Source organism: Stigmatopora argus, chromosome 2 (genome assembly GCF_051989625.1).
Source record: "Stigmatopora argus isolate UIUO_Sarg chromosome 2, RoL_Sarg_1.0, whole genome shotgun sequence".
Lineage (NCBI taxonomy): Eukaryota > Metazoa > Chordata > Actinopteri > Syngnathiformes > Syngnathidae > Stigmatopora > Stigmatopora argus.
The window spans coordinates 7,977,277-7,999,023 of record NC_135388.1 but is presented as its reverse complement, the minus strand read 5'-3'; the positions used below and the strand labels follow the sequence as shown (position 1 = coordinate 7,999,023).

Here is a 21,747-nt window from a genome sequence, read left to right as displayed (position 1 = left end):
AACGCACACATATTTAGAAATAATGAAACTTTGACAAAATGTACAGTAAGCTTTCATTTTTCAAGTCCGAAAACCACGATTTAAAGCATTCTTAAAAAGAAAGAAGTCTTAAGCATAGACTAATGATAAATAAGAGAGATGAGCCAAAAATATAACACAAATTGATTGATTGAATTTAATTTTTGACCATGAAGTGGACACACAAATAACTAATAAATACATAAGTAGTCAACATAATACTTAATAGGTGCATTTACATCGCCGCGGATCAGAGAAATATTGCAAAAGTCAGTACAGTTTCGTGCGAAGTATATTCCAGTTCAGTCGAGTTCATAAGAAGTGGGAGTGTCAAATTCACTGGAATCAGCGCAAAACATTCCAGTAAGACTTTCCCTAATGAGGAAGTTTGCTCACGGCACAATGCGAACGTACCACTGCGTATGTCAAATCATAATTAAATTACTACATGAAAGGACGTGAGACTTAATCGCTGGGATTTAAAAAAACAACAACAGTTTTTGTTAGGATGTTTGTCATCCTTGCTTTTATTGTTGTGGGGAATGTCGCCACTTCAGCATCTCTCTCTGGTATGTACGCTACCAATCGATCATTTGGATTACTATCAAATGTTGACAGCATAACATGTCGATAAATTGACCTAAAATGACATGCATATTCCGTATGTTGTCAAATTCCTTGCCTCGTTTATCGAAGTGTGGAGAGAATCCAAACAGACTAACCTACTATCACGTGTGGACAATGAATAAAATAATACAAACATGCGATTTCAGATGTTGACTTATGTTAACATATCACATGTCAATAAACTAAAACATGTCCAGTATTGTTGTATCATGTTTGCATGCGCTAATGTTACATCGTAGCTAGATTTTACCATGACATGTTACATTTTCTAGGCATAGAGTGTTGCTAAACCTTGTAAATTTGACAGTATACATTACATATTAACTTATTCCTTTGGGGGACAGATATTCAAAAGTTGACATTTTTGACCTTTGTGTGTATTTTTGGTATTTCTAAAAATGTTTTTCTTTATTTACGGCGAGTGACTATTTTGGTCAGTAAAAAAACGTAATTAGCAATAAAAAAATATTAATCAATGTTGTAATTTCTCTTTAATTCTACAAAAAACGAATAAAAGCAATAACAATTTAAATTTACACACAGGTAACTGTCAAAGTAACACGGGCTTTTTTTATATAGTATTTAACTCATTACATGGCATTGATGGTGATAGATGTTCAATTCATTTAAACTGGGAAGACTGGCTTTAAAAGTCCATGTTTACGTGCTTTGCCCCTCCCATTTAAAATATATTGGTCGTCTCCTGCTGTCGATGGCAGCCAATCAGTTAAATGAGTGTCTTGTAGGATTTTTACTAAAATACTAATTTGTCCATGAAAGTGTTAATCACATATATATGTAATAACCTGCTTTGGAAATGTATTGCAACAGGAGTCAATCTCGATTGCACCAATGACTATGACAAAATGTCTTGTCACTTTGACGCTCCAAACTGCACCAACTACAATGTGACTCTGTTGAGTCCTAATGGTCTTGGGTGAGTCCATCAGGTGCTAACAAAAATAATACTAGTAATACTAGTAACAATATTATAATAAATAAAAATATATGACTATTGTTGATGCATTTTATTTTGTCTTCTGCAGGGAGAGCTACTGCCTTCCGCTTCAGTGTAAGAGTGGACAATGTTGCTGTTCCATCCACGTCATTTTGGTATTGGAGAATATTCACACAGCAATTGTCAGGAGACGTGGCGAATATGTAGAGAGCAAAAATATAAGTGTGACACTAAGCTGTGAGTTCAACACATCATACGGTCTCTTATTTACAGTGGAAAATACACAAATGGATGTTAAAACGCCAACTTTTCAATGGATTGATATTTTTTCTTGATCTTGGGTGAAATCTCAACTGTTTTTTAAAAATATCTTTTTCCTTTATAGTGAAACCTCGAACGCCGAGCATGGTCTCTGTTAATGAGACCAATGGGAATATTAAAATACTTTGGAAGACAAAGGAATACATGGACTTTATACAAATTGACCTACAGACACGTCTTAAATACCGCAAAAAAGGAGACAGTGAATGGGTAAAGAGTTCTTTTGAGAATATACTGTCCTGGAAAATTCAAAAAAATAAAAATTATATATACACACACAGATAGGTATTAATACTCATGATGTTTTCACAGGTGACTGATGTATTCAACGCCTCGTCACTGGAGCAGCAATGTGACTCATGTTTTAGTACTGAAATACTTGGGAAACATTTGGAGTCAAGCACAACCTATTTGTTCGCGGTGCAGAGCTTCCTGTCTTGGAGCAATCCACCGAGCGAGTGGAGCGAGGAGTATGAATTTACAACCTGTAAGTGTTGACCTGCTTTACAAAATGTCAAAGTCCAACCTAAAGCACCGTTTACATGACAACGCTGTCAATTTTTTTTTCTCCTCCGGTATGGACTAAAATCAGTGCATCCAGTTACCAATATACGTTTTTATTCAGATGGATAGCAATAGTTTAGGGTTATATGAACTAATTGTTTGTACATTTAATAGCGGTGTCCCGTGAGATCCTTCTACGGGTTCTCTTCATTACCCTGTGTCTGCTTGCTATCACCATCACCAGTGTGACTTACATATCCTACGTGAAGTAAGATACAAGGCTTATTATTGTTTTCTCCACCTTGAAATACACTCATGGATCTTATCTATGTGCTGGCTCTTTGTTTTTTAGGTGTCGGGCCAAGTATTGGGACTCATTTGGCAACTATAAGAATTCCCAAATTCTGAAAATGCACCCAAGTAAAGAAGAGGTAAGTTATTTTATAGTGTGTCTTCAGTAAACCAAATTATGCATAAATTATGTATTTTTTCTTCATTCTTTTTATTACGTTCATATAGGACAAGGATCTCAAATTTGCAGCCCGTAGGGCAATGTTTTACAGCCAGAAAAGTATTATATAACTTATAAATAACCTTAAACAAAATGAAGGAATGCACTGAATAATCAATTTTGTGAAATATACATAATTTAAATAGTCATAAAGAAGATAAAAGACAAATTCAAATAAGTGTTGCTTTTGCTTTGGAATTTTGGAATTGTGTTTATTTTGGTTATTTTATAACTGTCTTGTGACCTCACAATTCCGAACTCTTTGGCTGCCATTAATATTAAAGAATCAAAAGTTTGATGGAGATGAATTTTGTTTCCTCACTGCAGGTTTTAAAGCCGATCCCCCCCATCATCTCATCAATCTATGTCGAGACTCTCATTCCAGATGACACCAAACTGTGGTATGTGACAAAAGATTCCAAAACATGTTTATTTTCAGTCGCTGCCATTTTATAAAATATTTTTTTGGTTTTTACATGATCAACATATCTCAGATAATGGTAAAAAGACAGTTAAATTGTAAAAATAAAATATTAAAGTCATTACATAACTTAATGAGACCGCTCCCCTTCCATCCCCACCAAAGGGCACCGAATTCAAGCATATAGATAATTGCGGCGCTTGTTTGAAGTGTCCAATATCAATCTATCACTTGAAGAGCAGCTGTCACAGCTTGTTTGTGTTAGGCGAGGCTGTCGGCTCCACACATTAGTTATGCTGAGAGCCTGATCGATTTTATTTATTATTAAAAGAGCCACGTGTGGGGAAAAAAATAAAAAATAAAAGTATTGCACGACCTGCGAGTATTTCGTGCCTCGGCAAAAACAAGACATTGTTCCGGCTTACTTAAATGGATGATTGTTGAGAACATTTTAGCTAACCTGTCATTGTATTTCAGGTCAAAGGACACCGTCATGGACAGCACTGAGAGTCTCCTTCAACGCAGCGGAACTAGTACTGGTCCGAGTTCTCTAAACTATGCTCATACAGAAGCTGTGGACATCATCGCAGGTGTCCAAGGGGCACTCAGTAAAGCCTTCATGAACATTGTCCCAGTTTCAGCTACAACCAACCAGCTCGTGAAAGGGTCCAGCAGACCAACTGGCGACTTGTCCACTTGTGAGCAAAATTCAGGCTTGGAAAATACAATAACCTATGCTTTCATCAGGCCTAGCGCTACTTTGAAGAGTAACACTCAGCCTGAAATGCAGTGTGACAGTGGCTACCAAGGAACAGGCACCGCATCAACCGATGACAAAAACCGAGGAACAGCCTGTGAAGAAAACATGTCCCCGATCTTGGTCTCTTCCTACATGCTGAATTCCACGTTTCACCAGCAGACTGGCCAAGATTCTGGAAGATTATCAAATGTGTCCCTTAGCTGCAGCAACACAAATTTGTCTGGAGATGTTGAAAACAGCGTGGGAACAAGGCACAAAAACTGTCAAAAGATATTTAATGAGGCTTGTTTCGGGGGTGAGGATGCCACCAAGGACGGTGACCGCTGTGTTCCTGCAACATTACAGGGTACCATTCCGTCAGATGACAACTACCAAGCTTTTCAGAGATCAGGGGAGTTCTCTGATATTAAATTTAAAGAGCAGAAAAGTGGTAATACACAAAAGACTGAAGACGCTAGTTGCGTACCTGCAGTCTCAGATGTCTGTCTTCCAGTGGCTGATAGTTACGAGACGTTTAAGGGTTCGACGGCACTCTACAATCGTCAATTTTTAGAGGAGAACGACAACAAAGAGTGGGTGAAGGATTCCTTAAAAGACGATAGTCAAGGAGATACCTGTGTCCCGATGAAACAGCCCAAACATTGCAAGGAACAAAACATGGGTCAACATGTAGGAAATCCAAATAGTGTTGATGTCAAATTACGAGGGAGTCTGCCAATGGATAATAACTACCAATCCTTTCAGAAATTGAATGAGTTCTCTGTTGATCAGCTGGAGAAAAGAGAGAACCAATATCAGGACAAGGTTTTGGAAGATTCTTTAAAAAACACCAGTCAAGTTGATAGTTGCATCCCTGTAAGTTCTAAACACGTTTTTTTGGTTGATGACAACTATCAAGCATTTCCGTGTATGTTGAAGAATGCTTGTAATCAGTTGGAAGAGCAGAACCGTCACAAAAAAGAGGACGAAGTTTCAGAAAATTCCTTAGAAAAAGTCACCAAAGGCTCAAAAAGCACTTTTCATGTGGCTCATGGTTACGAAGCATTTCACAATTTGAAGGGACTCGCTGACGGTCCATTTGGAGAGCAGAACAGTGGCAAAAAAGACTTGGAGAAAATTGTCCTAAAAGACGCTATAAAAAATGATATCCCTGTCCCAGGACACTCAAACCCCAGTTTTTGTGTCGATGATCAATACCGAGCCTTTCATAGTTTTCAAAAGCAATGTGATAATCAGGTAGTTCATCCCAAAAGTGGTGAAAAACAGAGCCTTGGGACAGATCCACTCGAAGATGCAACTGTAGACGATAAAGTGAATTCCTGTGATCATTTAAAATTACAAGACAGTCCTCTAACAGATGAGAACTATCAAGTTTTTCGAGGTTTAAAGGAACCATCTGTCACTCATATAGAAGAGAACAAAAGTGGTCAAGACAATCATGCCATAGTTTTCGAAAATTCCCCAAAGGACTCAACTAAAGACTATAGCTGTGTCCACAAATGTATCATTAATAACAGCTACCAGGTATTTCATGGTTCATGTAAACAATCTGTTTATCTGTTAGAAACGCAGAATAGCGACAAGAAAGCTGTAGAAAGAGGGATCCAAAACATTTCAAATGCCAGCAAAAGCCATGCTTGCGCACCTGTTGCTATAAATCGCAGTTTTCCAGTGGTTGAAGGTTACGAAGCACTTCAGGGTTTAAGTAAGATCTCTGATAGTCAAAATGGAGAGGAGAAAAAATAATTTTAACACTTTAGAAAACTCCCTAAGAAATTTTATGACAGGCGATTCCATTAAATATCATAAATTGAGCGTGTTGATAAATGAACATCCTCTTTGACAATCTCGCATACCTGAATGTGCTCCTAGTCATGCGTGAACCCACTCCGAGATTATTATTGGTCATGCAAAGGGCCACCAGGGGGCCATGCCGTCCAACCCCGCCAACCAAGAGGGGAGCGAGATGTCCCTCCACCCAGGGCGGTCCTGCAGATCGTTCGCACCCCCAGCAACCAGCCTTCAGGGAAAGGACGAAGAGACATGCAAAGGATTATGATGGGAGGCTAGTGCAGTGTATACTTTAAAAAGAAAAAATGATTTACTACCTGGAATACAAAGAAGCCGCCCCAGGCCAAGGCGCACTAAAGTTGACTGAACATGTTCTTGGTAGAAGATTCATCTGGGAGCATGGAACTAAGGCTTTTTTAGCATCTCTGAGAACTTTTGCATTGTTAGCTTTGTACAGCATGTCTAAGTTTGCATAACATTGATTTTAAGTTAGTATGTGCATATTACGTTTTGCCCAAAAACTGCTGTATAGGTTTTGAGTGACTGAAGGTGGAGTTTATGTATTCAATTCTCTTTGTCTATGTCTGCATTCAAGATAACTCAAGAATAAATAATGGGATTATTAAATGTACAGGATGTTTGTATAATATGAAATGGGAGGTAACATATTACATTTTGAGAGCAATAGATGTTTAATCTGTTTGAATGCAGACAGCTAAAAAATCATGTTTTCCTGCCACCCAGCTGGTGCTAGTCAAATTGGATTGGACATCTATCACTGTCATTGGCAGCTAATTAATCAAAATATCACAGTTCAAACTGGAATTTCATCCCCCACCCACCAACCAACACCACCAAAAATGCTTTAAATTGAATTTAAAAACTAATGAACACATTTCACAGATTTAAAAAAATGCAAAATTGATGCATTAAAAACAGACAACACAATAGGTAAAACATCAATATGTGACATTTATTTTCCATTGCAAAAATGAAAGACAGGATGGACTTTTTCTTAATTTCTCATCTTATTATACACGCATCATCCTAGGTGAGATAAACAGTTCTCACCCAAGAGTTCATTGGAAATGAAATTTCCTATCGTTGAATTACAACATCAAAAACAAGTTACGTATGTAACGACAATTCTGCGAATCCCGCATCAACGCCAGAGGTGATTCTTCAAACGTGACAAGATCTTAAAGTATTTAAATAGCGCCTCTGGCTGGCAAGAAGGATGAAGTAGAACAATTTATGTTCTCAATCAAAACATTTTGGGGCTAAAATATGACATTCACCAAGTCATTTAGAACATCCTGCTGTTATCATGTGTACAGTGGACACAAAAAGTTCACACCACTGCTCAAATGCAAGTTATTGTTCATTATATTTAAAAAAAAAGCTTGCTCAGTCATTTTTTTCCAACAATCAAGAGAACCTGACATGTGAAAAGGGGTGTGAAGACTTTGTATAACCACACGGGGGTAGAAACACAAACGTGAATCACTTAACACATACCAAAAAATGGTTACATAGCTTGAATGCTTAATAAAAACGCTTTTGCAAAGCATTGTGAGAAATGTTGGTCGCCATTTTTGCTTCTGACTGGAACAACTTGACGTCTTTTGGAACGGTTCTTAAAATTCCGGCTGGTATATTCTCTTATATTGCCTGAAACAGACACTGACGCATGTTTTTGCTGGCTTTATGATACGATTACATTCTGATGGACACGTGTTCAACCACAGGAGATACACATACACACAAGCGCATGCATTTATGAGACGAGCAATGGCGCCGAGAATGCGGACACTGGTTGACATTCATACCATAGCTGCTCTCGTTAAAGATGAAACAATAAAGCCGAACCCGCAGCCACCACGTTACGACAATCAACGAGAACTAATTGTGCTGAGTTGGTCGATGACAAAAATAAGAGGTTGGGTGGCATTTTAGATTCCTATAAAAGAGGCTTTCAGACTTAAAGAGTAGCGCGAGCATATTTCCTTCAATAGTGGCTTCAGTTAGCAAATTGAAGTGTGAAATTTGAAGCAAATGAGTTGCCGTAGAAATCTCAACATTTTAAGTAAACTGATTGAAAAAACTAAAGAAAGATGTGAAGTCTACATAAGTTCACATTATATTTTAGGTGGTTTAAGCCACAATATTAACATTTGGTATCCGGTATGATGCAAATTTCGAGCGCCACGTGTGTACGTCAGGCCTCAATAATAATTCAATTATTTTCTAGACCGCACAGAAAGGTTTCAAAAAGCTTCCTGTTTTGTTATTGTTATTTTTCTTGTTGGGGAGGACACTGACTAAAATTACTGCAGATTTGAATTAAGTTTGGAACTTATTTATTATTTTTTATTATTTTATATTTGTTTTTCATGAATAATTCTAATGATGAATCAATAAAAGGTGAATAAAATCTAAATTCACTCAAACTGGAATAAATTGGTGCTACTAACAGTCAATAGCAAGCAAAAAGCTAAATAAATCCTTAAGCCACAAGTCATTTAATTAAACATTGAATCTCGCTTTCCTTTAACGATCTAACTCTCAGAATTTCAGTGAAGATGCCACTATTTGAGAAAATATGGTACCATGGCACTCAGAAGAGAGCAAATGTCAGTAAATGCTGCACAACAACAATTTGGATCAGCATCGTAAAGTCTACAATTTTTGGAAGCCACGCCCCTCCCTGTGCTTTAATCTTGTCATTAAAAAAAATATATAGACACCTCATCTAAAACAAATATGGTTGATCCACACAAAAAAAAAATGTTGTTCCGTGGAGCATGCCTCACTCCATTCAAAAGCAGTTTAGTTGTGATACCCTGCTGACAGAATTTAAGAATAAAAAAACAAACAAAAAAACTCCCTGCTGATTAAGAAAGGGGAAAAAAACATGAACATTGCCTACATCCAATAAAAGCAACTATGTGGAACCTGACCCACTCGTGTGCAGTGGCGATACATTTAAGTTCCCACCACTAAAGCCTCCATTAAACAGTCTATTACAATCCTACGTTATTTTTAATCTAAATGAATACAAAATAAAGCGTAATTCCCAAGCAGGGGTGAGCGTACAATGTATATGGTCCAGTGTACTTGTCTCAATTCAAGTTTAGTAGAAAACAGCAATCTTCAACCCTGAAAATGACTCAGAGGATCATAAGATTTCTCTGAATAAAAAAAGGACAAACAAACAACTATCATGCTTTTCTACCTCCACCTATCCTTTGTCAAACATCTGGGAGAGAGAAAGGGGGAGGGGAAAAAAAAGACGGAAACAGAAGGTTCCACGTCTCCAGCGGCCCAGCCACCGTGAGGTCCGTTTGCAAATGCAATAATAAATACAGGCATCCGTGTGAGCTACAACAGCGACAGTTATCCTCATGCATACGCGTCCGTCCACCCGACCACACGCGAGCGTACGTTTGTCTGAGATGATGAGCATACTAAATAAAGCCTCCTCTCTACTCTTTAATTGGTACTCTTTACAGTGCAACAGCATGGCAGCAAATGGATCGCAGTGCTTTCATACAAAAAAAAAGGAATGGAAACTAAAAATATATATACAACATTATGGAAAAGCAGTACTTTTCTCTTTTGGTCCTGCGTCCTGGAAAGACTGTGAACTGCTTCTTCCAATAAGCAAGTAGTAGTAGTTTCCTCCACGTTGAAGGGCTGGAAAGGGAGACAAAAGAGGGATTTGTTAAGATGGACATGCATAGATCAGGGGCGGAATTTAGAGGGGGGGGCGCTGGCGGTGCAGGAGCAACCGGGCCCGAACCTCTTGGGAGCTTGGAAGTCTGGATCTTGGTCAAATCCTGCTCTCGTTAAGTAACGTTGCGGTATTTTCTGACTCAAAGCAGCTTATGTGACTTGTTAGGGTTATACCAAGCCAGCCGGCATAAAGTAAAGAACATTCACGACCTTATCAACGGGTGAGTGTCTATTTTTGGTCGTCTTAAAAAAGGAAAACGTAACCCCACAAAAGGGGAGGCAGAAAATCATTAACGACGCCAAGCATTATAGAAAATGGATAGCGACAGTGTGTCTTCTTTGTGGTATTCGGCAAGCTAGCAGACTAGAAAGCTTAGTTTGTTTATTTCCTTAGATACAATCAATCACATTAGTGGCTGAGTCAGAGTCACAAGGCCAATAATAGGCACATGAGCGTAACAAAAGAAAAACGTCATGGTTTGCAACAAAAGTACATTTGTCAACAACGCTCTTACGTCAAGAGGAAATGCAATGGAGTATTTTTGAATCGTGTGTGTGTGTGTTGGGGGTAGTCAAAGTATGAACATTTAATCAAGGTGATCAACTGAATTAATGGATTAAATAAATAGTGATTCAGTATTGAGATGGGGCATGTATTTTGAGAGCTCACATAACGAGCAGGTTATTAAAATTGTTCTGTCGTTTGGGTATGTCGGACAACTTTCAAATTTTTCACCTTTTACGACGTGATTATTATTAATTATTAACTAACAAACCCTTAACCACAAACGCAATATAAGTGGGGAGTTGAATACCTAAGATAACCATGAACCTGAAAACTGTGACACCACCATACTGCCCCTGGAAACCATTATTTCCAGCTTTTATTTCCATGCTCCTAATAAAAAATGGGGCAATTGTGTTTATTCTGACGAGTTCCATATTTAACATTTAAACTCTCGCAACGGGCTGTCAAAGTAAGCAAATGCACCTCAAGTCCCACAAAGAAATACAAGAGCCACCTCATAATTGTGAGCCTTCAGAGCCGCCGTGGACGTAGCCGCCTTTGGACTTCATCTGGGCTTGAACCAGGTCAACCTGCAAGCATTTGGTAAACAGTGCTCAGCGAGCAGAACTACAGCAACATCAAATGAGGTCGGCGGCGGTTTTCTCGTGGCGGAGAGGACTTTTTTCCAAAAAACCTACCGAGGCCAATCCCAGGCCCATGTCTCCCGAGCCGACATGTGTGGTATGGACAAAGTTTGTTGGCTCGCCGATCATGGAGCGGTCGATTCGCCGCCGCCGTTTCTGTAAGCCAAAGGTAACGTGTTCCACTGACATTACTATCTGCATTTGGTGTAAGAAATGTATGTTTTCTTTCTTTCATGAGGTCAATAAAATACTTTTTTTAGCATACTCACAGGCTGTGGCTGCTCCGCAATACAGCAGCTGAAACAAACCCAGAATTCAGTCATTCCCAGGCCAGCGATGTCGACGATGCACCAGTTTCCTGTTTCGGTTGAGCCGCCACACGCCGCGTGCCTTCCTGTCTGATGTCAGCAGATCCGCAGACACAGTGGAAAGGAAACTAATGGCAGGCTCTTTGGAACAAACGCTCGCCTCAAGAAGGGACCGCCCAGTGTAAAGAACGCCCTCCTGTAACAAGTTAGACAAACGTGTATCAGAAACAGCTATCAATCATTTTATATATGTAGGCATATCTTTTTATTTGCACGAATCGTGTAACTCTGATTTGAAACCAATTTCCAGCCTTAATGCTAGACGTTCATATGACAAAAACCAAGTCCGGAAAGAACACAAATGCATAGCTGACAATGACAATGAAATGAGGTCACACTGCATGTGGCAGAGGTGTCTGTGTAGTGACCTACTATAAAGAGTACGGTCAATAATTAGCTCACGTTTTTCATGGTTTAGTGTCATACTGAGAGTGTCTAATTACATAGAACGACTGAAAGAGAAAGTGCAATTTTACCAAGCAATGGATGCCTATGGGCTACCTTTCTGTCCACGCAACATGGGTCTTAAGTTAAATTTGTGTTATCTATGGGAATGTGACAGGCAGGAAAGTAGAGTGGAGGAATGTGAAGGGCCAGGCATTCTGGAAGGGTGTAATTTAAATTTAAACATGGACATCGGAATTGCCACGTCTTGAAAGAATAGCCCAATTCAGGGATTCTCAATTGGTAGGGTGAGGTCAATTTAGAACAAGAAGCGGAACGCAAAAAATAAATTGTTTTTGAGATGCTGTCACCATGTTAAAAATACGGAAGCCTGTTTACAAATCTTCTAAAACATTTTTGTTCATTTCTTTTAAAGACAAAAACAGAAATACGATTGATTTTGCAGTTCCCTGTTAAAAAGAAAATATCCGATTTTTCAGGCTGTTTTCCCATTCAGTTTCTTACCTTACCTCACATCTAACAAACAATACACGTGTTGTCATTGGCTATTTTAAGCAATGCATTTCCTTGATTGTTCTTGAGTTCAAGTTCCTTTTCAACACTGGGACAAGTGGTTCCCACAGGCACAACCAGTGAGAAACACTAGCCTAATTAATAATAATAATAATGTATCCATGAACCATAATAAAATTTTATGGTCAAACGAGAGAGGTGAAAAGTAGAACTCTCAATTGCAAATTCCACTTTCCACAGGCAGAAATACATTAAAAAGTAATTTTAGAAAATTTACGACATAATTATAATTGACTTGCATTTTCTAAGGATGACAAATCATTTAAAAATAAAATTGCCAATCACTTTATTTTCTTAGTTATAGTGCTTAGATTGACGAGGAAACCAGTAATTTGTAATTACAAACAAATTAGCGTTATGTAACGCTGCACCACGCGTCTGATAAAATAATCCCACCACAATTTTCCAATGTCAACATTTAAATATGATAGATTGCTAAATCGAACCTTTGATCCGAAATGTTTAACCTGACTTTCGATGGTTTGAGCTCTCAAAACCCGCGTTAGCACAGGCTAACACGGTTAGCTCGCTGTTTCCCCACAATGACAGCTAGCCAACTATGCTAAAACAGCCCTATTTCCGAAAGTGGAACACAAATAGGAAGATTTCAAACGACAAACACTTCATACATCTACACGCGTTCATCAATCCAAGCATTCTCACGTAAATCTCACGTTAATTCCAGGGAAAATGATCTTACCAAATTCAAATTTGTTTGCCCAAATCATACGCTCCTGTCGACAGCAAAGATAGCAAATATAAAAAAAACAGGAAGTACAATTTGGGGAAATAGTGTGCACTTCCGTTTCTTAAGTGTGACCACTTCCGTGTTAACCCACGTTTTGAACGATCCTCACGAGGGATGCAAAACTAGCGATTTTATTTGTACAAAGAAAGATGAGGCCGTTAACGGAGGAAGAGACGAGGACATTGTTTGAAAAGCTGTCTAAATAGTAGGTTGATGCCATTTTGATAACTACGTTATTAGCATGCTAAGATAACCTAAATTACACGTGATATTTTCCTCTCAACAGTATTGGAGAAAACATAAAGCTTCTCGTGGACAGACCGGATGGCACGTATTGCTTCAGGCTCAACAATGATCGCGTATATTATATGAGGTAAATTTCGTTTCAGTGCCATTGACGACGACAGACGTCCGATCCATTTGGATCAGAGTACTGCTGCCAACCCTCCCGTATTTATTAAGCATTGTATGCAAATCGCGCATATAGTACATCACATGGAGGAAAAGCCTGAATTTAAATGTACAAAATATATATCAGACATTGGAGCAAAGTGAAAAATCTGGTATGATTACAAAATGCTAAACATAGAAAAAGAAATTGCTTTACAAATATATACATAAACAGGAGAAAATCCTATATTAAATAGTCAAAGAATAATAGAAGTAAATGAGAGAATTAAAAATGAAATTCTCTTCCACCTTCTCTCATATTGGACTGTTGATAGCCCCTCTAAATTTTGAATACCACATTTTTAGAGGTGGCATGAAATTGGGAATTTGAAACCTCAATGAATCAATTATATAGGCAGTGGCTCCTTAGCTGGTAACCGGTCAAATAGTCCCAGGGGCTAAGGAGCCACTGCCAATTATATATGTATATTCCCTTTTTATGTTTCCACAGTGAGAAGATTCTCAAATTGTCCACAAACATTTCCCGGGACAAACTGGTATCAGTCGGCACTTGTTTTGGCAAGTTTACCAAAACCAAGAAGTTCCGCTTACACATCACAGCTCTGGATTTCCTGGCACCCTATGCAAAGGTTTCTCAATTTCTTCATGTTTCTATTGAATGTGTATTGAACTAAACAGTATTCTTAAGTAACAACATTTAAAACTTTTACATAAAGGTATGTTAAAACTAGAGATAAAATAACTCTTATAGAATACTCTTATGAATACCTTATCATGAAATTGTATGGTTTTGTGATATTCCAAGTTCAAGGTGTGGGTGAAACCTGGAGCCGAGCAATCTTTCCTTTATGGGAATCACATACTAAAATCAGGACTGGGCAGGATTACGGAGAACACTACGCAGTACCAGGGCGTGGTGGTCTACTCCATGGCTGACGTTCCCCTGGTTGGTACTCTCGCGACATGGATCACAAGCCTACATGAGGCCGAATACATATTGGGAATATTTTTCAGGGATTTGGAGTGGCCGCCAAGACGACCCAAGAATGTCGGCGAGTGGACCCCATGTCAATCGTTGTGTTCCACCAAGCCGATGTGGGGGAATTTATTCGTAATGAAGATGCATTGACATAAAATATTTCATCTGTACGAACGACTGTTCTTATTTCTCAAATGCTCCCTCCTGTTATCCCTTCAAATGTTATAATAAATCAAGCTTTAAAGCTACATCTGACAATCAGAGCTCATTTTTCCCAGTTATCTATCAGCAACTAAGGTAGTTTATTATACTAAAAAAACTTCCCATTAGTACACCAACAGCAACAAAACAATGTCAAAATTAAAAGCATCCAGAATTTATTTGTGAAGAAAGCGCTACAAAATGAACACAAAAAAATCAAACCAATTTTGATTTCTTCATTGTCCTCCATCTGTCTTTCAGCTGGACATTTGTCCGGTCTTTAAAGGAGTAAACATCCTTAATTTTCGACCAATGGCCCTCTCCATATTTCTTCACGCCTTCTTGTAGTTTCTTGCTTTCCTCCGCTGTCCACTTCTGAAATGCAACAGGCAAATTGTACATATAATGCAGTTCGGTCCTAGTTTAAGTAAGTAATAAAATTGTTCTTTATCCCCAGAGGAAATTCGGGTATTGCAGCAGCAAAGGCATACAATCACAAGGATAAGGACCTATAGAAACTATAATAATAAAAGAGATATACATCTAGAAGACCTACTAAAAATAAAACGATGCCTTTTAAAGACATTTAAGATAATATAATTTTAGACTGCCAAACCCGTGAAGTGTTTCCATGTTTTAAATCTAATATACAAATATTACTGATGTATACTAATGTCTCTTTAGACAGTCTTCTGATTTATTAATGCGTACCAACGTTGGGTTATGAACTATCATTTTTTGATTTTATACGCATACAGTAATCCCTCGATTATTGTGTCTTCACTTATCGCGAATTCACTACTTCGATTTTTTTCCACTATTAATTATTTTTTTTAAAGAATTCGAAAAAATGTGAAAATCTACGCTGAAACTCGTAAACGTAAGCCACTTTTGCTACTAGGACTCGGCACTGAAGAAAAAAAAAGTTATAATAGGGGTGACCAGTGTTCCCTCTAAGCTGCGCGCGTGCGCAATTGCGCACTACTCTCGTCCTCGCTGCGCAGCAGCAATCATATGGCGCGCAGTAAAAAAAAAAAAAAAAATCGGATTTTTTTTTTTTTTTTTTTTTTTTTACCCCTTTCCCCATGATGGCGCCGTTTAAGCGGCAGCAAGTGGCAGTAGCTCTGTCCACTTATGTTTTTCGTGTTTTACAGCATGTTTTACATGAAAAATGGACAGGTCGCCGAATGGACGTTCCGCCGAACGTTCATTCGGCGACCTGCCCGTCTGTCAAACGTCCGTCGGCGAAACGTCTTTAGGCGAATCATCCGAGTACCGATGATGTCGCTCACACTGGTACTCAGTGCGCTCAGGGAGGTTGACTTTCTGCTCAGACCAACGAAAAATTAGAGGGAACATTGGGGGTGACCCTACTTCGCGTTTTTTTTTGTATTATCGCGGCCATGTCTGGTCTACATTAACAGCGATATTTGAGGGATTACTGTACAACTTAGAATAGCATGGTTTCCCCAGAATTGTGATTTATACAAATAAAAGAAAAACTGAACTACAAATGGAACAATGTGTCTCTTAACAAAATCACTTACCCTCTTCTTTTGCCCCAAAATTGAGGTCGTGTCAGAAGATCCTGAAAAAAAAAAAATACTTTTTTTAAATGACATAGGCCCCAAAACAGTAGTGTGGCAAAGCCCAAATAACTTTTGTACCTCTCGAATCTTTTTCGACTAAATCATCTTCATCAGTCCAAGAGACTGTGCTCTCCTTGGCACTGCTTAACAGTACTTTCCTGTCAACAGAAGCTAGATTTTAGGCCGGGAAGAATATTAGTACATATAATAAGTGTTTCTCAGTCGAAAATTACCAACCATTTACTTTTGGGAGTTTTCGTGTTAGGAGTGGAACTTTTTGGAGGGGAGGGGCATCGAACATCCACTGATGGCGAAGTGTCCAGTGCAGTATCCATAACTAGGACTCCATCTTTATTCCCCAAAGACCTGCAACAACACAATTCAAACAACTGGAACACCATGAGGGAAAAATAAAAATATATAAAAAGCTGACCTTTGACCTCACTACTTTAAAATTCAGTCACCTATTCCATCCCATATAATAAACATAAGGTTGATAATCTCTTCATCCGTTCCTTTGTTATTGTGAAATTCCTTTTCAGATCTGTAACCTTTGACTTGATTACCGCATTTTTTTTAACGCTTACCTTACATAATTCAAACATATTCGGCAAATTTGATCATCCCATTATTTTTTTCTTGATTTCACTAACCTTTTCTGACCCTTTGACCCCATCACCGCAAAGTTAAATTACTTCTTCTGCTTGAAATTATACATATCCTCCAAATTTGATTATGCCTTTATTCACTCTTGAATTATCTTGAACACAAGCATATGGACAAAAACATGTAAACCTCTTTGATCTTTGACCCTAAAATTTGAATTCTTTTCTGTTTCATATTCTAAACATATGCAAGTTTTATTTGTAAAAAAATAAATCCCTGTATACATTCTTGAGTTATGTTGAACACAAACATACTAGTGCGCCCTTCGATTTCACTATCCATATCCATTCACTATGTAATTACATATTTGTTGTTTCTTATACCAAACAAAATCTGCAAGCATCCTTTATTATAAAACACAAACATCACATTCTGAAAAGACCCCGGAACCACATTTGCACTTACCGGTTGAAAACGCTACTGGAACATTGTTTTTCTGGAGTTTCGTTGATAACTGGAGAATTCAGCAATTCATCGATACAGCCTGATAAGTCTTCCGATTCAGTGTCCGTTCTGAATGCCAGCCAAGGGAAGACAAAATAAGTCATGAGGTACACATGTAAAATAAAACTCAATACCTTCAGAAGTCTATGCACTAACCCATTTGGCAAAAGCTCGGTACGATCTGTTCTTGGAGAGAGTTGACTTCTTGTTGGTGTGCTTGAGGATTCCTCATTTGTAGAAGGAGATGCCTCTAAATAACTAACGTGAAATGTAGAAGGCATAAAATGTTGAAAATCGTTCATTTCATTAATTAATGCTAACCTTAATTATTGCAGCATTCTTTAAATCATGAACATTACCAAAGATCAGGGAAGGACATTCAAAACTTACCGTATTTACATGCATATAAGCCGCCCCGCGTATAAGCCGCACCCTTAAAACTGCCTTAGAATTTCTCACGTATAAGCCGCCCTTGATTCACAATTTTCATCTCCATATTCATGGTTTTAATAGGAAGTACATGTGTTACTTTGAAGGGAAAATCTTAAGAAAAATCATTGTTTGTGGTATTTCTGAGATACTGTATGAATCAAATTATTAAGGTCAATATCATAAGGAATTAACTCGTCTAGTAATGTTGTTTTCTTACTGCAAAACAAAAAATAACCAATAAATAGTAAATGTTACTCTACCGGTGGAAAAAAAAAAAAAAAGAGTATAGCAAGTCTTGTGTGGATGGATATAAGCCATACCTTTGATTCAATCATCATTTTTTGTGAAAAATACGGCTTATATGCGAGAAAATACGGTAATTTGTTATCCGAGTTGGTATTTTGGAGGACATACTGTAAACAAGGATGAACAAGCAAGCCCCACAGTTTCAATTGATTTGATGTCAATGCCAGTGATTTAGTCAATAAAATACAGCCATCCCAAATATTGTGCTGAATTCTAAGATTTAAATTCACGTTATGGATAGGTGTTTTTCTTAACGAGACACTACACCAAAAATGACCATCAATTCTCAGTTTGTGTGACCGTCATTTCCGAGCTTCATTTGTCATGGCCTGCTATTGGCTAGCAACCGGTTCAAGGTGTAGCGGAAAGTAGTCAAAGAGAACAGATTTACCGATTTTTTCTTATTCGACGTGGTGATCGCACGCTTCTCAGCGGTAGTGCCTCGGTTTCAGTGTGAGGGGCTCTGCAGTCTCCATTTGGTATCATCTCCTCTCTGACTGCAACCCCAATCTCCTGGGACCTAGACAGTGAGCTCTCCTGACTGTCTGGATCAATCACCATCTTGGCCAAGTTGATACGATTCCTGACCGAACCACTCCTATTTTCCCTGGCTCTGTTTTGCAGTGAACCGCTCTTGGACTGTGGCGTGGTACCTGTTTGTGTGGGGGGAGTGGCCAAGGCGGCCTGATGGGGGCTTCCTGTTTGTTTGGGTGGAGTGGCCAGGGCGGTCTGATGGGGGCTTCTTGTTTGTGTGGGGGGAGTGGCCGGGACGGCTTGATGGGGGCTTCCAAAGTTGTGCTGGAAAAGCTCTTCGCTGTTTGAGTTTTGATTTGCATCCTCTCCGTTGAGCGTTGGGACTTTGCCCTTGATTTCCTGTTGAACTTCTTCCTCGAGTACAGAGAATGGTATTGTGATGCGGTTGGCTATCGCCAAAGCCTGGTAGGCTATCTCCAATCTCTTCTTGGGGATAATTTGACTGCCACTAAAATTGGAGAAGAATTTGGTGTCAGCTAACACTGAAATGAAAATCAAAAAGCAAGGCAATAACTGGTTGTGCCTTGTACCGCGGCACACCTATTATAACTCGAAACATTACGTACATTCATCAAGCTGATGGTCTGTTACCTTTTTGAAAGCCACAAAAAACAGAACTACACACTATTTCTGGGGACTATCCGACCAGAACATTTTGGTTGGACATCAATCATTTGGTTTGGGAATTATGCCACCGCTCACTAACGAATTAATGAAACTGAATTGATTGTAATCAAACAATTTTTGTAACTTTCAATCTTTTTTTCCATCTATAAACCTACCATATCTGCATTTGGGGATTAACGAGACTGGAGGGGCCACATTCATCAGACTCATCGCTTATTGTGCTCAAGGTTTTGCTTTGCTTGTCCAGTCGATTGAGGATCTCCCTTGCAGTCTGATGCAAAGATAACAATAAAAGTCCAATTTAAGTTGCTATTCCATGAAATCACTGAAAGAAATTCATGTATACACAAACATCAAAACAACAGAAAGGCAGATAATGTGCTTAAATCTGTTTCTAAGCTTTAATTCTCATTATACTTGTAAAATGACAATTAAAAAGAGCATTCAATTCTCACACAAGTGACACTATGTCATACCTTATGAAGAAGTGGAACAGTCAATGGACAAAATTTCTCACAAAAGGCAGAAATCTCATCCTTGAATTGTTTGAAGTTAATTTCCTCAATGTCTTTATGCTCGTTGCTTCTCCTATGGATGAGATCCATGTATATTTCTTTCTAGGGGGCAAAAAATATTTTTCCTAACGTTACCATGTGATAAAAATGGAAAATAAAAGTTCTACAGTAGAAATATGTCACTGTTTCGAAGAGGTACTCACCTTGGCAAACATGATGTTGGCAAAATGACATAGTGCCTGTTCCGCTTTGCTAAACTCATTATTCTTAATAAAAAGCTTCACAATCTGAAAATGAAAACAAAACATGCTAATGTTTGGACACCGGAAAAAGCAAAGATACTCCCGGCCCACAAACAGACCAGCGCTACACACTAGCGAAGCATAAACTATGGTCTAAGCGGAAGCCAAGACTCCCTATACATTTAAAATACAACATACGTATACACATACCATCTCCTTAATGGAGTTGGACATCTTCTTCAAATCCTCTTGTGGAATATCAATTCCCTCACCCAGACTTTCCAGCTGCAGGAGGGCTGATTCCAAAGGGGACATAGATTCATCACTTTCAAACGTCATATCTGTAATGACAGAGGAAATAAACTAAAATAGGCTTGGGCGACAATCTAGGCATGTTATCTCCTTTAATGACATTGACGATGAAAGACATCCAATCATGTAGTTCTTTTCATTCTCTGTGAATTTAAATTAGTTTATCCATCCAATCCATCTGAACTAGAAGGGTTCGGCACAAAATGAACAACCCTCCTAATTCATATATATGGGATGTCTATCATATCATATCAACACCAAAAATAAACCAATAATAGCGGCAATGTTATGATATGGCACAGACCTAATGAGTAAAAAAAGTTGAGAATGACTGGGTTAAAAGAATAGATAGAGTGCAGTATTACCAAGTTTTTCGCCCTCGTTTACCCGGGAGAGTAACTGCATTACCAGAACCTTTCGTGGAATCACATCATTTTTTGCCACAGGACGAAGTACGATCCCTAAAGAACATAAAATGAGATATTCAGAACTTTACCTATAAGATCTTTCTCAAGGACCTGTATGAATACAAAAGAAATGCAAACGAAAGAGTAAAGCATTAGTCATTATGTCACTGAATAGAGAGCAAAGAGTTTAATAAGAGAGTTGATAACTCGTACTGAAATGTTGGACAGCAATTTCAAATACAGATTGTATTATTATGGACCGGTGGATTGTGGTTAGCGCGTCAGCCTCAGAGTGGTGGACCTGGGTTCAAATCCAGCTCAGTCCACCTGTGTGGAGTTTGCAATGTCTTCTGCTTGACATTTATTGCGCTTAACTGCTTGCACTTTTCGATCTCACTGTATAATATGCAGTCACAATAAATAGTGTTTTAATATTTTAGCTGCAAAAAATAAAGCCGGAATAAATTCCATCCTGTGCTAGCAAAACAAAAAACAGAGCAAAGTTGTACTTACGGCTAATCAGGTCTCTCACTTCACAAAACTCATCGTATTGGTCTTTTTGAAACAACTCCCAAGCCAACGATATGTAGTAGTCAACAAGCCAGCGGTTAACGATGGGCTCTGTTTCTGTACGTTGGTCGTTAGCCGCCATATTTGCAACTTTGAACCGTCAACGACGTACTTCACTTCGGAGGCGTGTTGTGATTTCGGAGCCAACGCGGGAAAGTCTTGAAGTCAAAGGAAGTGTTAAAAGGACAGTAGTTTGCCGGTTTCAAAATATCTGCTAAACCGAAAAGCCATGACAAATAATTCATGAAATGTCCGTGACGGTTGCTTTTCGGTGACTTATAAACAAATAAAGGCACAGAATACGTGATTATCCATTTTTTTTGTGAAGACATCACCAAGTACTTCCGGAAGCAGCTCACTTATTTTTTAAACAGGGTGTTTTGGCGCCCCTTACTGGTTCGGAGGCAGTGCTTGACTACTGTACTAGTGTACGTACTTGTAATATTACAAAATTATGGGTTGTGACTGTGAGTTAGACATTAAAAAAATAAAATGTTTTGAAAGTGTTTGGTTTTCGAGTGAATTTATTTGTTCAACAGTTTAAAAATCACGTGCACGAGTTTCGGCACATCCGTACCGCAAAAAAACTACTTGTAATTGATGATTTTTAACCCATTCCA

The 21,747-nt window shown here is 38.5% G+C and overlaps 4 protein-coding genes across 5 annotated transcripts; 2 read left to right on the top strand and 2 right to left on the bottom strand.

The window, feature by feature from the left end:
• The first annotated feature begins 196 nt into the window (after window positions 1–196).
• LOC144091512 (uncharacterized) lies at window positions 197–6,542 on the top strand. Its single transcript, XM_077623912.1, has 9 exons — window positions 197–587; window positions 1,477–1,582; window positions 1,692–1,840; window positions 1,989–2,134; window positions 2,237–2,411; window positions 2,603–2,696; window positions 2,781–2,859; window positions 3,267–3,340; window positions 3,838–6,542. The coding sequence occupies exons 1-9, from the start codon at window positions 527–529 to the stop codon at window positions 5,864–5,866; spliced, it is 2,913 nt and encodes a 970-aa protein (XP_077480038.1). The 5' UTR covers window positions 197–526; the 3' UTR covers window positions 5,867–6,542.
• Window positions 6,543–6,863: 321 nt separating this feature from the next.
• On the bottom strand, window positions 6,864–13,003 carry cdc42se2 (CDC42 small effector 2). Its single transcript, XM_077623947.1, has 5 exons — window positions 12,845–13,003; window positions 11,068–11,302; window positions 10,853–10,954; window positions 10,669–10,744; window positions 6,864–9,607 (listed from the first exon to the last, which is right to left on the bottom strand). The coding sequence occupies exons 2-4, from the start codon at window positions 11,119–11,121 to the stop codon at window positions 10,670–10,672; spliced, it is 231 nt and encodes a 76-aa protein (XP_077480073.1). The 5' UTR covers window positions 11,122–11,302; window positions 12,845–13,003; the 3' UTR covers window positions 6,864–9,607; window position 10,669.
• On the top strand, window positions 12,929–14,528 carry nip7 (NIP7 nucleolar pre-rRNA processing protein). Its single transcript, XM_077623933.1, has 5 exons — window positions 12,929–13,097; window positions 13,179–13,265; window positions 13,794–13,932; window positions 14,109–14,249; window positions 14,318–14,528. The coding sequence occupies exons 1-5, from the start codon at window positions 13,042–13,044 to the stop codon at window positions 14,435–14,437; spliced, it is 543 nt and encodes a 180-aa protein (XP_077480059.1). The 5' UTR covers window positions 12,929–13,041; the 3' UTR covers window positions 14,438–14,528.
• Window positions 14,529–14,642: 114 nt separating this feature from the next.
• Window positions 14,643–21,476, bottom strand: terfa (telomeric repeat binding factor a). Of its 2 annotated transcripts, none has more exons than XM_077623889.1 (13): window positions 21,071–21,476; window positions 20,516–20,611; window positions 20,049–20,179; window positions 19,800–19,883; window positions 19,558–19,698; window positions 19,237–19,352; window positions 18,312–18,902; window positions 17,339–17,452; window positions 17,144–17,251; window positions 16,310–16,438; window positions 16,151–16,230; window positions 16,031–16,071; window positions 14,643–14,858 (listed from the first exon to the last, which is right to left on the bottom strand). In XM_077623889.1, exons 1-13 carry the CDS (start codon window positions 21,207–21,209, stop codon window positions 14,700–14,702), a joined length of 1,929 nt encoding a protein of 642 aa, XP_077480015.1. In that variant the 5' UTR covers window positions 21,210–21,476; the 3' UTR covers window positions 14,643–14,699. The 2 variants fall into 2 exon arrangements, with proteins under 2 accessions (XP_077480015.1, XP_077480025.1); XM_077623899.1 differs by having other exon boundaries at window positions 17,339–17,440.
• Window positions 21,477–21,747: the final 271 nt, after the last annotated feature.

Coding starts and splice junctions, on each gene's coding strand:
- LOC144091512 (XM_077623912.1), top strand. CDS start 527: ATGTTTGTCATCCTTGCTTTTATTGTTGTGGGGAATGTCGCCACTTCA. Junction 1,583..1,691: donor TTGAGTCCTAATGGTCTTGG/GTGAGTCCATCA, acceptor TGTCTTCTGCAG/GGAGAGCTACTGCCTTCCGC. Junction 1,841..1,988: donor TATAAGTGTGACACTAAGCT/GTGAGTTCAACA, acceptor TTTCCTTTATAG/TGAAACCTCGAACGCCGAGC.
- cdc42se2 (XM_077623947.1), bottom strand. CDS start 11,121: ATGACTGAATTCTGGGTTTGTTTCAGCTGCTGTATTGCGGAGCAGCCA. Junction 10,955..11,067: donor TTGCGGAGCAGCCACAGCCT/GTGAGTATGCTA, acceptor TTTGGCTTACAG/AAACGGCGGCGGCGAATCGA. Junction 10,745..10,852: donor TGGGCCTGGGATTGGCCTCG/GTAGGTTTTTTG, acceptor AAATGCTTGCAG/GTTGACCTGGTTCAAGCCCA.
- nip7 (XM_077623933.1), top strand. CDS start 13,042: ATGAGGCCGTTAACGGAGGAAGAGACGAGGACATTGTTTGAAAAGCTG. Junction 13,933..14,108: donor TCCTGGCACCCTATGCAAAG/GTTTCTCAATTT, acceptor TGATATTCCAAG/TTCAAGGTGTGGGTGAAACC. Junction 14,250..14,317: donor CCATGGCTGACGTTCCCCTG/GTTGGTACTCTC, acceptor AATATTTTTCAG/GGATTTGGAGTGGCCGCCAA.
- terfa (XM_077623889.1), bottom strand. CDS start 21,209: ATGGCGGCTAACGACCAACGTACAGAAACAGAGCCCATCGTTAACCGC. Junction 20,612..21,070: donor AGTGAGAGACCTGATTAGCC/GTAAGTACAACT, acceptor TATGTTCTTTAG/GGATCGTACTTCGTCCTGTG. Junction 17,252..17,338: donor ACCGAGCTTTTGCCAAATGG/GTTAGTGCATAG, acceptor GCTGGCATTCAG/AACGGACACTGAATCGGAAG.